This window comes from Bombus impatiens, unplaced genomic scaffold (genome assembly GCF_000188095.3).
Source record: "Bombus impatiens unplaced genomic scaffold, BIMP_2.2 scf_0010, whole genome shotgun sequence".
NCBI lineage: Eukaryota > Metazoa > Arthropoda > Insecta > Hymenoptera > Apidae > Bombus > Bombus impatiens.
The window spans coordinates 310,617-327,976 of NT_176429.1; the positions used below are offsets into that span (position 1 = coordinate 310,617).

The 17,360-nt window shown below is 38.8% G+C and overlaps 2 protein-coding genes and 2 long non-coding RNA genes across 5 annotated transcripts in view; 3 read left to right on the forward strand and 1 right to left on the reverse strand.

Annotated features, from left to right (window-relative positions):
- Window positions 1-96: 96 nt before the first annotated feature.
- LOC100745641 (protein transport protein Sec61 subunit gamma) lies at window positions 97-1,103 on the forward strand. The gene is made up of 4 exons (XM_003484383.4): window positions 97-255; window positions 557-663; window positions 732-834; window positions 907-1,103. The coding sequence occupies exons 2-4, from the start codon at window positions 570-572 to the stop codon at window positions 914-916; spliced, it is 207 nt and encodes a 68-aa protein (XP_003484431.1). The 5' UTR covers window positions 97-255; window positions 557-569; the 3' UTR covers window positions 917-1,103.
- An 80-nt stretch (window positions 1,104-1,183) lies between these two features.
- The window catches only part of LOC100745764 (activating transcription factor 3), a 28,931-nt gene continuing 12,754 nt past the window's right edge, over window positions 1,184-17,360 (reverse strand). Inside the window, exons 2-4 of one of the 2 annotated variants that reach the window (XM_012388693.3) lie at window positions 5,898-6,105; window positions 4,930-5,066; window positions 1,184-4,363 (exon numbers count right to left, since the gene is read on the reverse strand). In XM_012388693.3, the coding sequence (XP_012244116.1) occupies window positions 3,929-4,363; window positions 4,930-5,066; window positions 5,898-6,081 (756 nt within the window). In that variant the 5' untranslated portion in view covers window positions 6,082-6,105 and the 3' untranslated portion in view covers window positions 1,184-3,928. Of the gene's footprint in view, window positions 4,364-4,929; window positions 5,067-5,843; window positions 6,106-17,360 lie in introns of both variants that reach the window. The other variant, XM_003484384.4, reaches the window with a different exon arrangement.
- On the forward strand, window positions 8,314-9,423 carry LOC117152260. Its single transcript, XR_004462584.1, has 2 exons — window positions 8,314-8,911; window positions 9,027-9,423. It is a non-coding gene; the product is annotated as an uncharacterized LOC117152260 (long non-coding RNA).
- Window positions 12,874-14,382, forward strand: LOC105681188. Its single transcript, XR_001102516.3, has 2 exons — window positions 12,874-13,545; window positions 13,798-14,382. It is a non-coding gene; the product is annotated as an uncharacterized LOC105681188 (long non-coding RNA).

The window sequence follows — 17,360 nt, forward strand, 5'->3', positions numbered from 1 at the left end:
TATTCGTTACTTTGTACTATTATCCAAATTACAATTTTTCAGAAAGTCATTCAGAAAATTTTTATAAATTTGAATAATTATAAATTCCCGCTGCAGTTCTTCAATTCCAACGTCAGTAACTAGGAAGTGACGTTCCTACAGCATAGTGTCCACGTAGCGCCTCAATTTCTGACGAGCGCAGATTTTTATACGTATACCGTACACGCGGTATACGTCAAATAACACTTTGTGAATCGCCCTCCAATACTACACAACGTGAGTACAGTGTTTTGGAAACCAACTTTCCGATTTTTTTAAAGAAAACTAAGAAAAATATTAATAATACGCTAGAGAACATTTGTTATAACCTATAAATCAAATTCTATTATTAAGGAATTCAAAATTGAATATATATAATCTATCTAGTTCAAGTGAGATATAACAAATTATTAGGCGCACTATATGTTCAAAAGCATATGTAATTTGCACATCTATTGGTTTGTTCTAATTGTAAAAATCGGGTGTAACTGTGACTTGCTCAATGTGTTGCTTCGTTACACGTACATTTTACTTTCAGTTGCTCGAACATAATGGATCAAGTGAAGAAACTCACCGAACCTGGACGTCAATTCGCGAAAGACAGTATTCGTCTTATTAAACGATGCACGAAGCCTGATAGAAAGGGTAGGTTTTTAATAAAGTTGATTGACAAATGAGTTTCGACTTGTAACTCATTGTACGATGATTTTTAGAATTTCAGAAAATTGCCATTGCCACTGCCATTGGTTTTTGTATAATGGGATTTATAGGATTTTTTGTTAAATTAATCCATATTCCAATTAATAACATCATCGTGTAAGTAGATTTGGTTGTGTACTCTTTACATTTATTCAAGTAATTATATTTATATATCTTTTTTCGTTTTAGGGGTTCATAAGCTCACACTAAATAGGTACAATTAAGATATAATAAGATTATTTTCACTGTTTTCTCCCATTATGTATCTTTATTTATAAGGTAAAATTATGTATTTCATTTTGAATTGATTGCGATTGAGACATGAGAATGTGCGTGTATAATATTAATATTGAATTTTATAATAAAATATGCGTGTAATATTCTTACTGTTTGTACTTTTTTTAACATTTAGACTTTTCTTTTAAAACTTATGGAGTATCTTGAAGCAAAAATAAACATTAGATGATTAGTATCGAAGGCACTTTTATTTGAAGAATAAAATTTTCCCTTAGGGGTTACAACAATAAGATTTTGTCAGCCATTTTTCTAGCTTCAATTCAATGCATTTCTCCTAAGAAAAAATAGCTGTCGCATGGAAAACCACGGCCAGGTACTCAGTAATAAAAAGACAATAGTACGATTTTGTTACAATGAATAAAATCCTATATACTGTTTGCTATTGGTTATTAAAGTTATTCTGCACTTATCCTCTAGAAAGACTTCGTTTTTAATATACTTTACTAAGAAGACAACCAACCTATAGGCCAGATACTATAAGCGACTGTATCTGGGATTTTAATAATGGCAGTATATATTGGATAGCAAACGTAATTATATGAAAATACACTCTATATTTTATTTTAAAGAATCGTCAATTTTGTCCGTGATTTTTTGACAAATGTATGTGTATATGTATATTCCGTAAGCATCGGAATATTTTTCGTTTAAAATAAAATGCAATACTTTCGAACAGTCTGCATATTAAAATCAATTGTGCATTTTTAGCATATTAATAATAATTATTTCGATTATTTTCGGATTCTTTTCTAAATGTGTCAACGATAGAAAAATCTCGTATATAAATATAAACTCTGTTTCAATATATCTGATATACTATTACTTTCAGAACTCTGCATTAGTAAATAGACATCGATAATATACGCTTAACATGTGTATTAAACTATTAAATACTCTTTTCGGGCAACTTAATAAAATTTATATAAAAAGCAAATATATATAATATCTATATATATATATATATGTATATATATATATGTAGCACCACACGTGTGACTGTTACGTGTTCGTCCTACGCGTAAAAAAAAGAAATTATTCTTAATGCTCGTGGACGCTTTTTTCTTAATCTCGTGAAAGAAGAACAAGAGGAAGACTTTGTCTCACTTCCGCTTTATGAAGTGCAAGGAAAATCTTCTCTTTCGTTAGATCAATCGGCGGTAACATTCCGAATGAATGAAAAGCATCTTTTATAGTCCGTGGACACGAAAAAGCGTTTCACTATTTAAAGTAGCTTTCGGCTAAGAATTAAACTAGCTTCCGTACATTGCAAGAACGCGTAAGCGTAGCCCAGAGTGCGTTTACTAATTTTTTTTCCACCGATAATCTTGTTATAAAGAAACAAAAATATTCTCTGATCGATATTTCTGATGGTTCTTTGGCATTCCTCCTTGTCACTATTACATATACATTCGTGTATTAAAAATTTTAACTATTACGAACGATCAGAGTTGTAAGATAAAAGAAAATTAAGTTGTAACAAATTTTTCCACGCAAACGCACTGAGGGAGGGTAACTACCCACGAAATTGAGGTATGTCGTTCGGTCATTGTCATTAATCGTCATGTATATCGTGTTTTCGTTAACTGTTAATGACGCATACGTGTTTGACATGTGCGTGTCTGCGAGTGTAAATACAATAACATACGTAAACTGTATAAAATATGCACGTTTCACAGTATTAAATATATCGTTTTCGATTATTCGTATAATTATAAGTATCCTTTGAGAACGCGTCTCGTAATCACGTCCCAATGCACGTGAGATAGTCGTAATCAATATCAGAGGACCTATTTTATGCTGAGTTACAAATTATACTTTTCTGTTCTCACTGGTGAATCGAGATGTCGCGTATAAAATAACGGCACTTGACGCGAACCGCCATTTATAAAAGAAATTCTCGACTCTTACCTAAAGCAACGAAACACCTTTGCGATGCTCAATCGTTTTTACTACATCATGTTCCATCATAATCCACAAGTATGTTTCTTTAGAAAACAATCATACAATACGGTAAAGAATAGAATAAGAATTTATAATCTCTCTTTGTATAACGTTCGATACAAATATATCGATATTAATGAATCGGGTATCGCAAAGGTGATTCGTTTCTACCTTACATTTATCGATTACATTAATTATACCTTAGAATGTCACAGTACTTATGTTCAAGGAATCGGTTACTTATTTTCAAGAAAGGGTTACTTTCAAGGAATGTCTTCAAGCGTTCTCCATCGAACGCTTCGAGTATAAAGGGACATATATTAAAAAAAGAAAGAAGAAGAAAACAGGATGAAAGGAGAAGACAGGAGCGCACCGTTATTACAGTAATCAACTTACGAACTACAGACTTGCGATTAACAGAGATGAGAGATCCAAAAGATTCGGTCTACCGGAAGTATTAAGAAAGAGATCAGGGTCGTTTCTTGTAATAATCTACTAACTAATAATATCGCTGACTAATGAAATGACAAATGATAAGTTACAGTTACAGATTTCTTCTTTACAATTTTACAATTCTTTCGGCAAATAAAATAATCGAATAATCTCTAATTTATAAAATTTCCTTTATAAGTTATAGATGAAAAGCAATTTTGGTATTGATAATTTGTAACTTGTGACTTTTAATATCCTTCTAATGATACTAGTTCAGTAGGATGCAAAAGGACCCAGAATAATCTCGAAATCTCGTTCGAAACTCCTAAATCGTCTTCAAGACGACGTTTCCGCTAACCGACATAGGTATTTTCGCTTTTTTGCGTCTTCTTGGAATGCATACGACTGTTCTTTCATCGTTAGACGATCCTAGATTCTTAACCGAACAACGTACCATATTCGTCAACCGGTAAACCGAATCTTCACAAGGACTACTCCTGAAAATGGCGCGGTAGACGTTTTTAGAACGTCCATAAAGCTACTAAACCGTACAACCAGCGTTTGAAGTTGGCACGAAGGGACTTTCTTGTCGATAAAAGTCACCCTCGTACTCTTCCACCTTTACCGGATATTCTGTCACACAGTTTTGAGGCTGATTCAATGCTGGCGGAGGCTGCACAAAGTTCTCCTGGTAACTGGGCAGCTGCAAAGGTTCTGCAAACTGTTGGTACGAGGTATCTGTGCCACCTTGCTTCAAGCAAGTTGGTCCATGGAGACTCAACATGTCTACTAGCCTGCGCCTCTGCGTTTCCAGCTCCTGAATCTGCGACTTCAGGTCGTGGTTCTGCGTTTCCAGGATCTCTGATTCCTGCACCAAGGTCACTGTCTTCTCGCGTTTCTTCAATCGACATTTGGTAGCGGCTATCTTGTTCCTCTCGCGTCTCCTTCGGCGCCTTTCCTCGTCCTCTGGAGTTAGCTACAAAAATTTTAGATCTTTAAGAACAATTCTAGCCTTGTCTTATCGTTAGAGATCTTTTTAGTACAGCAATGTGCAAAAGCTTTAGGCTATTTAACGACCTCGCAATAGCAATTGATATTTCTAGGAAATATTTCCATACGACGTTAAGAACAACCTATGGTTTTAAGATTATCTCTTTAAATATTTTCTTTATTTTAATACGCTACAGATTGATCAATATCTTTGGTTGAATTATTAATACGTAATCCTTAAATCAAATATTTCTTAAGAAGCAATTTCTTAATTTCTAAAGGCAGAGCATTTTCGTTTACCAAGTAGCCGAAGAGTTTTGCACAGTACCTTATACATTTATAAAGAACAGCTGTATGAAAGTAATTTATTTTATGGTGTAGCGTTTGAGTTCTTGATGAGAGCAGTAACTGATAGAGAACTGGATGGAATGAGTATATCCGGTCTGACTTGAAAACCCGTGAAATCGATGAAACGGCGACTTACAGCGCGGATCGCCCAACATCACGACTGCTTTATCGTATTAACGAGAACAGTATGTGAAGGTTTCTTACTCCACCGCGGTTGTTGTTGTTGCTCGCTTCCTCCTCTTCCTCGTCGTCTGCGCTCCCGTCTTCCTTCTTTGTCTTCTTTTTCGTGTCGTCCCCGGTCCCGTTGGCTCTCCTTTTTGTTTGCAGCGTCAACTTCAATCCTGTGATGTTCAAATACCAGTTAATCGCCTAAATCATTACTAAAAACGATAAAATAAGACTTTTGGAATATAAAGTATCGCTCACCAAAATATTCCTAACGACCGTTCGACCGATCAATATATCATTGTCAATATTTGAAGTTTTCAACATTATCGTACGTAAAAGCCACTGCAATGTCGAGAACTTTAGGTATTGACAATAATATCGATCTTGTCTGAACGTTCCTTCGATCTTTCTGCTTTTTTCCAGCCATTCCTAAAAATCCATCAAACGAAAATGTTTTGTTTTTACGAATACGACTCTCTACTTTTTCGACAATTATTTTTCTCCAATTTTCCGCTATCCGTATTTTTACCATTATCTACCGTTCCGCTTTAAACACTGCGAACAACTCATTTTCGTTTTCTGACTAGCACCTTTCTGACGGCCTATTTTTTAAATCGTCCCATTTATAACGCAAGTTAATTTATCTCGCTCGAGTATCTGCACAAAATTTGAAAACCAGAGAAACACGGCAACCGAGTAGCATCACGAAGGAAATGTCTAAAGATCGATAAAAATACGATTAATTACCGTTATTAGGATTACGATCGTAGAAAGTTCAAGACTCTCTGCGCGGTACTGTCCCTAGAAAACCAGAATCGCTACCGATAATCCCGGATAACCTTGGATATATAGCGAGTTTCGACGGTAAAAGGAAAGAAGAAGAGCAAGAAATTCGGCAACAAGAGAGGACCCTGTAGGATATATTATCAAGGCCACCACCGGATGGCTACCTTCTTTAATGAGCTGACTACAGGTGTGCTGAACGCTCGGTGGGCTCGGCTCACCGCTACTAGTCGAATCCGTACGGTCCCTGCTCCTCTCGTTCGTGTAACCCTCGAAGGGATTGGTCATGGCGATTAGGGAGTTTACGATTTCCGGTGTCCTTGGTGTGACCTCGGCCGCCGCGACACCGAGAAGACCCGCGGCAGCCGTCGGACTAGGGTTCACGTTCAGATTCAGGTTGTACATGGTCGATTTAGATTACCATTTAACCTGGAACAAGAACAGAGATTAAGAGTGCGGATGTGCGGTTTGATGGTTCGAGCTGGTTGGAAGCGAACGAAGTCTCTTTATGGCATTCGAGTTTCTCATAGCGTTACGTTTCTCGACGAAGTCGACGAGTATATACCAATTTGTCGAATGCTTAGAGATGGCTATGAAATGGATACATATCGGTTTTATCATAATCCGCGAAACGATTTCGAAAATCTGTTAATCACGTTGGAAAGATTTATTCTTCGTATCGATTCTAGATCCTATCGAACGATTAACAACGAACAAGGACGGAACGCAGATTTCGGAATTTCCTTCCTCTATTTGCAAATCGTAAACAATCGTGAAATAATTCGAAGCACTTCTTTTTAATAAACGTTACTTGTGTACGTGGAGCTTATCGCAGGATCTTATGGCGTTAACGACTCCGCTCACTTCTTTAAATAATTATTTCCGTCGGAAACAAAAGAAAAGCGATCTTTTCTCACGCTCGATCGACAAACAAGTGCGCCGGTCTTCTTGTAATTTCGTGGAATTATTCAATGGAATAATTGAAAAATAAAGGGAACGAGGAGAATACCTACGAAACATAAAAATACAAAAGTCAGATCCGATTGTTTCTCATTTCTGTTTGCTTTATCTTTGATCGAATGTATTTCCAGAGAGAGAGAGAGAGAGAGAGAGAGAAAGAGAGAGTTTTGGCAAAAATGAAACGAAATCTCAACAGTTTGCCCGTTACGTTCTTTCTACCATTCTCGGAGGAATTTCGAACGCCTGATAACTGCAACATCCTTGATTGCGGTTTTTCCCGGACTTCCAATTAATTAGAAAAGAACAGAGGTAACGGAAACTTGCCATTATCTTGAATGGTTTTTACAATCGAATTTATTATTAATTTAACACAGCCGAATGTACATAGGATTTCCATTATCTGTCATTATATATACAAACGAACACGTATATCACGCAAAATCTATCTTTGTATCGTGGAATTTTATATACGATGAGCTTTACACGAGTTATTATACTTTTTCTTTTCTACATAATTCTTTTTTCATATACTTCGTGTATATTATTACGAAATTTTCTTTCATGAATTTTTTCAAACGTTTCATACGAATTATTCTGGAAATTTGTTCAACGACTTTTAATTTTTACTCGAAATTAATGTCACAAAAATGATTAAAGACTCGATTTTACTCGATTTACGATTACGAGCTTTTCGGAAAAATGATTCCAAGTAACTCACGATGCGATGCTCGAGAACCACGTATATTCGCCATCTACACGTGTAAACGTTAAGAGTTTAACAAACAACGTGACTCGCCGATACATGGAAAAGTAAAATAGTAGTTGGTTAATTTGTAGAAACGAATTAGCATATTTCCACGCGCGTTCAGCGACGATTCAACGATGGTTTACTGGAGCTAACTGGATCTCTATTCCCCTTATTGTGCAGTCTCCTTTCCGGGGAACGAGAAGTTTATTGATACGTCCTTGAAAGCGTGGCTATTGAGCTCGAATCAATGCGGGAACAAAGAGGAATTCAAACCGAATCGCGAAACGTTGATAACGAAACCGGAAACTCAAGATCCTTATCGATTAGCTGAAGCGCGACCAGTTTTCGATCAGCTGTCAGAGGATAGAGTATTTTAACTCGACATTCGTCGTGAATCGCGCTGAAAATGATCAATTAAGAAATTTCTAAAAGTCGCGAAATATTCTCAAACCTACGTAAGACAAATACAGCATACGCTCGAAACACGAGAAACGTGCAAATACGAAAAAATGATCTCGGAATCTGCAGCGCGTCAACTTGCAGGAACTTGGTCGCAGCAAGTGATTTTAGTTTCAGTTTCTAAACTAAATTTCATATTCCCAAAAAAATCACATAGATGCAGAGAAAATGCGAATCGAAAACCACTACAAACCTCGTCGCAGGAAGTTGCAAAGCGAAACGTACTCGCGCCTCGTTTCAGCTCGCATATCCTCAAAAAGTTTCAGTTCTCCTGCTCGTTATCTCGGCCACAGAACCTGTCACTTTCCGGTAACCTTTCCAGAGGCAGCGCACACGCTTACGTAACACGATTCGCAAAAATAACGAGGCACAGAAGCGGCACGCAGGACGCGCGAAAATCCATCGTTGCGTGGAGGCGGAAAGGAGGCGGACGAAGAAGAAGAGGAGGCCAGGAAGGGGAACGTTAAAAGCTTGTCAAACGGCCGTCAAAAATACATTTTGACGCGCGGACGGCTCCGCGTCGTGTGTCTGGCGTGTCCTCTAAAACGAAACGCGTCCTCCAGCGGAGGTTTGTTTTCGAGCGTCGAATTCTTCGGCCACCGGCTCGTTTCCAGTTGCCCAACCTCCTCTCCACAACGCACGAGGATCCTCCCTCTACCTCCGACGTTTCTGCCTCTCGTTTTGTGAGAGTGCCAGTTCGATGCACGAGAGTATGAAAGACGAAAAGATGGAACAACAGAGAGGGAAATAACGTGGCGTTTCGTAAGAATTTTATCGTTCCGTATTCGGAGCCTAATGCCCTTGCAACTCCTCCTTCGCAACCTTCTACGGTTCCTTCGCCACTCCACCATCTTCCAAGTGGTCCTCGCGGGCCTCCTCGGCCTGGCATCCGCCGACCAAAAAGTCCACTTCCTCGGACCGGATCTGGTCTCCTACGGATTCGTCGGTTCGTGGCCAAACCAGCCGAGCAACGTATATACCCACTGACCTATATGCTGCCACGGGAAAACGAGTCAGGGATACACGAGCCACTCAGAAGTCACGTCGAACAGCTTGAAAGATCGAAAGGTAGAAGAAAGTGACAGCTACATGGTGAATTCTTATGGAAGTTCGTAATTTTTTCGAGCACGATTGAAACGGTAGAACCTCGGTGAAAGATCGTTTCGACTATCGACTGTTACAGAAACCATTGTATGGATATTTTATACATCTGTACGATCGTTGTCTTCTGATTTCCTATAAACGCGTAAAAACTTTGAATTAGCTGCGATCTATCTCGTCTCCTTGCTACGGACGAACTGACGAACGAAGGTGAGCGATTTCATTTTTAAGAATCCAACTATTCGCCGTGTTTCTTTTAACGAGAAGATAAAAGCCAGAAATGGAGGAAACAAAGGACGACGATTTCAAACGAACGACAAACGAGTGTGTGGGTCTAATTTCCTCTTGTCATTTTCCCTCGCGTATTTATTCACACCGATTAAACGGGAAGATGATAGAGAGGATGTGGAGGAATCCAGCGAATCGAGGCCACGAAGCGGAAGGAGGAAGAACGCTTAGATTTTGAAATTGAGCTCTACGAAAATAGTCGGCCGAGTGGAATCGCGAAACAAAGCGATACATTCTGCGCGTTAAGCCCGAATTTCCATTAATTAACTACTTCTACCTACGTATGTATCTCTTTTTCCATTTTTACACTCCAATCGGAGTTAAATAAATGTGAAAACAATCTTCGCCGAATGGCGCTTCCCGAGATATAGTTATTTTTCTTTCTTTCTTCTTTAGCGTTTTAATATACAACGTTGAAAATTGTTAAGAAAAATTATAACGAGGAGTATATTTCTCTAAATGTTTATTTTCCTTGTCGTTTAGTTATTTATTAGAACACACTAAAACATTCTACGATTTTCTCTTCCTTTTTTTTTTTTATTATTATACTAATATATTTTTGCAAGAGAGTTTCAAGCGTTCCAAGAATCTATTCTCGTGATGTAAAAATATCTGCACAATACGATATTATGACACGAAAGACATAGAAATATTTCTTTAAATTACGTCAAGTACTCGATTCGTTTAACCGAAATGCTACTTCAAATAATCGGTACTAATTAATCTTCGTTCCTGTTAAGTTCGTTCTACGATTTTCCAACTGTCGGAGAGCTTTCCTTCCTCGTTTTATTATTCCATTCCATTCTCAAAAATCTATCGTATATAGATGTATAGTGTGAAATTTAGCTGCAACTTTAAAATAACTACGTCCGACAGATATCACGTACTATCGGATGATAAAAATTTCAGAAATTAGAATGTAGAAGATTTATTTCGAAGGTTCGAAGATTCTTCGAGAACGAACTTCCATCGAAAGTTTAAAAAAAAAAAAAACAAAAGATCGAGAACCGAAGATGCAACGGAAAGCTGTAACGATCGGTAAAAATCGTTCTGCAAACTCTTGAAAATAATCGGTCGAGTGCAACACACCGATCGAATACGTAATCAGTGCGCGCTTATGTAAAGCTCGAGGGGCGATGCAACGGATTGAAATAATAATCGAAGAACCGAGTTTGTTTGAATGGAAACAGGTGTCCGATCGAAGCCGTCGCCGTTGCACGCTGTTATAAAACGTATAAATAGAAACCGTTTGATTTTGATGTATGCCACGAACAACTCGGTATTCGGCTGATCTCCCGCCGAAACGTTTTCGGGAGACAATGCTTTCGATTGTTGCCACGCGGCAAGTTTCTTCGAAAACTCTTCCTCCGGCCATTTGACTTTCGCTAAATAATCGTCGCTAAATCCTTGCCACGTTATAAATCGCGTTCGACTGTTTTCCAAACGCCACCCAAATATACGAAGAGAATCTGACAAAAGCGAAGAATTATCAAACAGTTAGATAAAAACTTGACAAAATAGATGGTTGACATTGAAATACACTGTACGATACTTAATAAAAGCGAATAACATGAAACGTATTATTTAAAATCCAACTCTCAGCTTCTGTTCCCAAATGCCATCGAATTCAAATCATCGCTTCTAAATCTACAAAATCATGTACAGACAAATACGACGAAACGAGGAAAATTGAAATGATAATATTCTAAATTTAAAATTCCACATCAAGTTCCAAAGCGACTGGCGATGCATCAAAATCCTCGATGAATCCGGTCGAGGCGCGCTTCGAACGCTACAGAATTTATAAGCGCCATTATTATTTCGTCTCGTCAAGGTGCGGACTATTCGCAGAGCGTGGCCTAATAATAAGCTCACTTCCGATTCATAGAGCGCCGCGAGTGTATTATGCGTTTGTCGCGCGTCAGCTTCCACGGACAAGCCGCCTTTCCCTCTTTCTGCACCAGAAATCTTATCGATTTTATCTGCGACTGCCAGCGAGGAGCGCGGAGAAGGGCACGTAGTGGACAGATGGGCCATTGTTGTCTTCTGGATTCGTCGTGTTCGCGTCCAAGGTACGTTACAAAGGAGGGGAATTGAAAGGCTTTGGGATGAAGATAACCAGTCGTCGAACGTGTTTACGGCGATTGATCCCGACGTCGATGATGCTTCGTGGAACTGTCGTTTGGCTCGAGAGGCGAAATTGGGGAGGTACACGTGTTTGGAGAAGTTCCGTGGCTCTTTAACGGCGAGTGATTTACGAATATGAAAGAAAAGGGCACTTGAGCTTTCGAGAGGAAAGGTACATGTTAAAAATTGATAAAGTTTGCTTTACGCGGTGCGGATGATTACGCGGTAAAGGAGATCTACTTGAGATGTTTTCCAAATGAACATTTCGTTGAAGGGACGAGGCATGTACACAGAGCATGCACGTTCTAAAGCGAAGATGGCGAGATTCAGTTTGGAATATATTACATGGTGAGGAAAATAGGGCGCGCGTTGATAAGTTCTCCCTGTTCTGTACGTTAGATTTAACGAGGAAGATTTAGGGACAAGAGAAGTAGACGGAGCAGCTCAAAATTCGATACTTCTTCTTCTATCGTAATCCGAAAAACACGATACAAAACGAAGATTTACGGATAGGAAATATTTCAACGAAAAACACAAAATTATCGGGCGGACAAATTTTTAGAAACTACCAAACCTTCCAGTTATATAGCGGCAGAGTAAATCTTCGATAATCCGAACGTGTCATTCTCGAACGTGATTTATTATCTTCCACTGCCGCTCGAATCGATATCTCTGGCTACAGGCTCAAATCCGGAGATCTTCGTCGAACAGGAAAAAGATATTTCGAAAAACAATTGTAAAGATAAATATCGATAGATCATTGGAAAGATAGAGTCAAAAATAGTAACTCGAAAAATAATGCTAAAAATGTAACCGATATCGCTAAAATATTCAGAAATCTGTTTGAGAATATTTATAGGCAAAAAAAATTCACGAAAGCGTTCGAGAGACACGTATAAAGAACGTATGCAAATTTCAGGCCAGTTTCGAGCAGACTGCAGCTCCTTTTCTCTTAATTATTCCACATTTGTAGAGATTATTTAAGAGCCGAACACTTTTTCCAACGTCTACGAAAGAGATATAGTTGCAATTAAATGTAATTATTAAAATTCAACGAGCGAAACTCCTCCTTTTTATTTTGTTTATGATGTTTATTCGCATCTCGTATATTTATCTGTTACATTTCATTCGGATTAAACGACCTAACTTTCTCCATATTATTTTTTTCATTCCTATTTATATTCTCGCAAATTTGTTTCTTGCGTTTCAACGATTGCATAACCCCGATTTTCCTTCTTTTTCTTCTTTTTTTTTTTCTTAATTAATTCATCTTTAAAATCGCATCTCGTCTGTCTTCAAGTTCTGCGTTATCTGACAAGTCTCAAAACTATTCTCACAGTTAACCTCCTTCTAATCGCTCCTTTCATGGTATCTCTGTCGATTGCTACGTTATAGATATAAATGGTTTTCCATTGAGTTCTCTCATCTTCTGTAACCTTCTTCCTTAACCTTCTTTCGGAGAGATCCAATAAATTAAGACTATAACGTGCACGTTCTACAGCCGTGCACCTATTTATCTTCTAAACTTATACTAAACGCGGCAGAACAAATGGTGGGCCATCTATTAGCAACCTATTCCAAGGTCTGTTGCGTAATATTTAGGGAATTGTCATATGTTGGAAAGATAAACGCTGGTTTCGCGGAAAATTCGCGAATATGGATCAAAGAAAATGTGGACGAAAGAAATTTCTACGGCCTTTGACGAGAACCAGGTATTATCGATGATTTTCCACGCAGCTTAAAGTAAAGCGTACGATGCATCGAAGCGGCACGTAACGAGCACGAGTCATAAATACACCAGGAACGATATATATCGAAGGTGCCCCCCCCCCCTTTGCCTCAAAAGCGGCGAGACGCGCCGAAAATCCTGGCTACGCGCGATCGTCTTTCGCGTGCACGGGACCCAGCTGGCAATTAATCTTTCCACGATCTTCTGGTCGACTCGTTTTCCTTCGAACATGTGCCACGGTTCTCACCCTAAATCCCGTCGCGCGTGACGAAACTTCCACGCGCCAAGTTCCGAGCCTTTTAATTTGGACGGGAAAGAAATTCGAACGACGAATAAAGAGTCTACTAATTACGGCGAATTCGAGGTCGTTTTGTATTTTCACGCGTAATACACGTGAAAACAGTTGCAGCGTTAACGATTAAAAAGATTCTCTTTACGTCCTAACGTGGCACGAAATGTTTCTGTCGAAAATGACAACGTGAGTTGTCGTGCTCGCCATCTATATGCAGATGCGTTAGTTACAAGAAATAGTAACTAGAGGACGATCCTAGTTACAATCGATAGATTTAATCGATAGGCTTAAGATGTCTTTTTGTTTTTTATAAACAAAAATTTTTTGTTTTTTGACTCACAACGGTGTAATGAATTTATTCATTCAATAAAATAATAACTATTGTGATCCCACCTCTGACTATAGAAATAACAACAGTTTCCTTCGATCTTAAACTTACGATAAACTTGCTTCGAAAAGAAGCCAAAATGGAGTGCGAATATCCTTGGTGTTTAAATAAATACCGATCGCCCAAGTGCGTTTTGCAATATTACGTAATTATTCTGCGTTCCACCATTGCCAGCATACGATGTAACGATAACACGAAAGAAGTCTTATGGTGGCTCGTCGAAAGTCTCTGTAAAGGAAGATCTCGTGTATGTAGATGAACGGGACGAGGAAAGAGATGTTGAGAAATCTGTCTCTAACGAGAGAGCGAGAGAGCTTGCGCAACCGGTGCCCATCTGGCCAGAAAGCTTTTATCGTGCTTTTTCGGTACGGTCGTCGACATAAGCGTGGGCAGCCTAATTCCTACGGCTGTCGTTTCTGCAACATACGCGTTCGACCGCCAATAGACAGAACAGACGACCATCGGCACGACACCCCTTCCATCCATCGAAATCCCATGAAACTCCTACGAAACATGCGACCAGCCCACGAGTTTACGAGCGACTCGATTCCCTGGAATCGTGGAAACCAGCCTCCAAACAGCCAGGAAAAAAGACGTCGAGGAAGAGAAAAAGATCGTAACGAAGGGCTGTGAAAGCATAGGAACGTGAGAATTGGACAAATTTGGATGTTCGGCAGCGTAGAAGCGCGTAAGTTCGAAAATCAAAGGGTTGGAAAACGCGCGACACCGGCTAGCTACTTGGACATTTAAAAATTTGAACCTACGACCCGGGGAACGTAGAAACTAAAAACCTTGGAATCTGTGATCTTGCAAGCGTAAAAATTTGTAATTGCGAATATTGGAATCCGAAGAGTACGAGAGTCCAAGAGTCCGCGATACGTTGAAAGATTGTGAGAATAAGTAAGCAGAAGATCGAAATGTTTGGAAGTTCCATTAACAGGAGACAGTGTGACGTGCAACAGACAAGATACGAGTCTGTTTTTGATGGAATCATCTGCTATAATAATAAACCTAACAGCGTCTTGGTAAATCAGGCTTTTCATTGCTAAGCTCTGAGAGAGCTTATACATAGAAAAGACCACTGTATTTTACAAAATTCTTCTCGAAACTGCACGGTATAACCGCACAATATCTACGTGCGCGTTATAAACGATAAAAGTTTGTATTCTGACGCAGATAAAAAGGCTGCAAGTTGATAGAAACAGACAGTATGATCGATCTTCTCTTTAAACTTACGATACTTTCTTAAACTAACGATAACATCGATGAAAACGTAAAAAGATACTATTTTATCAGCGGTATTTGCGATTAATAGAAGATATTGCAGCAGGTATAAATCAGAATCAAGGGAATTTAGGAATGCCACTGTAATACTTCCAATTTTCCACGCCCAATTAATCCAATCATCAAAGTATCGCTTGCCAACCAAACGTTCCAAGAGGTTCTTTCAACAGATTCTCGAATACAGCTACAATCGTTACAACAACTTTGTACCGCTGTTTATTATTTCAGCCACGCGAGCAAAAGAATAATTAGACAAATACAAACGATGTTATTAAGAACCGCGGAATAAGTAGAAGAATTATCCTGCGATCACCTACCTGGCAGTAGTATACAGGGTGGTTGGTAACTGGTGGTACAAGCGGAAAGGGAGTGATTCTACGCGAAAAAAGAAGTCGAAAATATAGAATAACAATTTTTCGCTCGAGGCTTTGTTTTCGAGAAAATCGACTTTGAATTTTCGCTCGGTACGCGTGCACTTTATCGCGTCTCGTTATAACGGATCTCACTGTAGATCGTCGTCTCGATGGAAAAATTTAAAAGAAATTAAAAAAACAATTTTTCGCGTAGAATCACCCCCTTTCCGCTTGTACCACCAGTTATCAACCATCCTGTATAATAGACATATAAATACGGGTTAAATTGAAAAAGCCGTATCGATTATTATTATAAATTATAATTATCACGTCTCGTAAGTGAAGAAAATTCAAGTGGCAAAGGATTATATACTGGAATTCATCGTTGCAACAGAACGATCTCGAGATAGCTATCTCGAGATGGACGTTTCAACGTCTAAATTCTGTTCAGCGGCAATTTCCACCGGTTTACGAGTCTCATTTTCATAAACATTCAGCCAGGCTTCGAGTTAACGGACCTCACGAGAAATAGAAAGAATAGTGAAATTCGAGGCAAGGCCGTCGTAAAAAAAAAGAATGCACGAGGGGAAACGACGATAAAGCACGAACCTGTTGGATGGAACAGTACACGTTGGCCAAGCGATTTCAACTAGTTGCGAAGGTGAGAGGTCGCCGCGGGAGAAAAGAGTTCGAAAAGTCAATGCCTCCGAGCACTTTGTGCGCTTGTCAAACTGTTGCTCACGATCACTTTCTAAAGACACGAATTTCGTGGCCGACCAACTTGCTTCTTGCCAACTTCTTTCGCTCGAACATCGCCGAAGCCTTCGGAATAAACATCTTAAAAATTCCAAGGCTAGATACATGAAACATTATAATCACGCGCCTCTCTTTGTCAAGATTCTAAAGATCCCCAAAAAATTGTAAAGCCACAGATCCGCGTATCAGGTTTATTTTGGACGAGAAGAGTAAAGGAACGTGAGACTACTAGGCTACGAAATATACTTTTGTTTGATAATTTTGTCATTTGATACACGTGCCTTTCGCGGTATTACGCGTTGACAATGAAAATCTAGAATTCCAGTTGTGTCAACGGTGTCGAGCGATTTTTCGCTTTCACTGTCTTAATATTTCTACTTTGCAAATGAAGAGAGAAATTTTCTTAACGAAAATCTTCTCCAATTAATTAAATCCGATAAGAAGAAACTTAAAATCTCGAACAATTCTCTGTAATATCGAATCAAATATCAGTCCCCTGTCTCTCGTCGAACCGGATAAAAAGATCTCGCGAGATCCTTTCTTCCGCTTGGCTATAACAGAAAAAGAAGGGGAAGGAAAAAAATTCAATTTCCTCTGATAATTTATCGACGAACGGAAAGAAAAATCGTTGCGGATTCGTTTTACCTTTCGGCGCGGCTTGGCTGTCGCACAATTAAGCCCGTAATTAAACGGAACATCGAAGGAGGGTGATCAAGATCGAAACGAGCTGGTTCGAAAAAAAAAGGTCTGAAATTAGCGTTACACACAGAGAGAAAGCAGATTCCGACGAGGAACACACTGTACGAAGGGACACGGGAATATTACGACGCTATCTGTCCCAATTATACGACTTTAATTACGGCAAATTACTTTACCAGGAGGCACGATGAGTTACTCACGAAGCTAGACTATAGTTTTAATTTTACAAGCTGTTTATCGATCCACGAGCAGACCTTCCTCAGGAAATAGTCTCAACCTCCATTACAGGTTGCATCAAGGTAACATTCCACTTGCAATTATTTTTCGATTACTTTACGTTATTGAATAATTTGAACGTTATCGTCTCTCATTATGATTAGAATACAGATATAGATTACATCAAACTTTACAGTATAATTGAATTTTATTGCAAAGAGAAAATTTGTCGATTCTATAATGAAATAGATTAATTTATAACTTTTGTATCATTTCTTTTTTCC

What these genes read in the sequence shown, in the direction of transcription:
- LOC100745641 (XM_003484383.4), top strand. Translation starts at nt 570, where the DNA reads ATGGATCAAGTGAAGAAACTCACCGAACCTGGACGTCAATTCGCGAAA. An exon ending in CACGAAGCCTGATAGAAAGG is followed by an intron (nt 664 to 731) that starts GTAGGTTTTTAA and finishes GATGATTTTTAG; the next exon opens with AATTTCAGAAAATTGCCATT.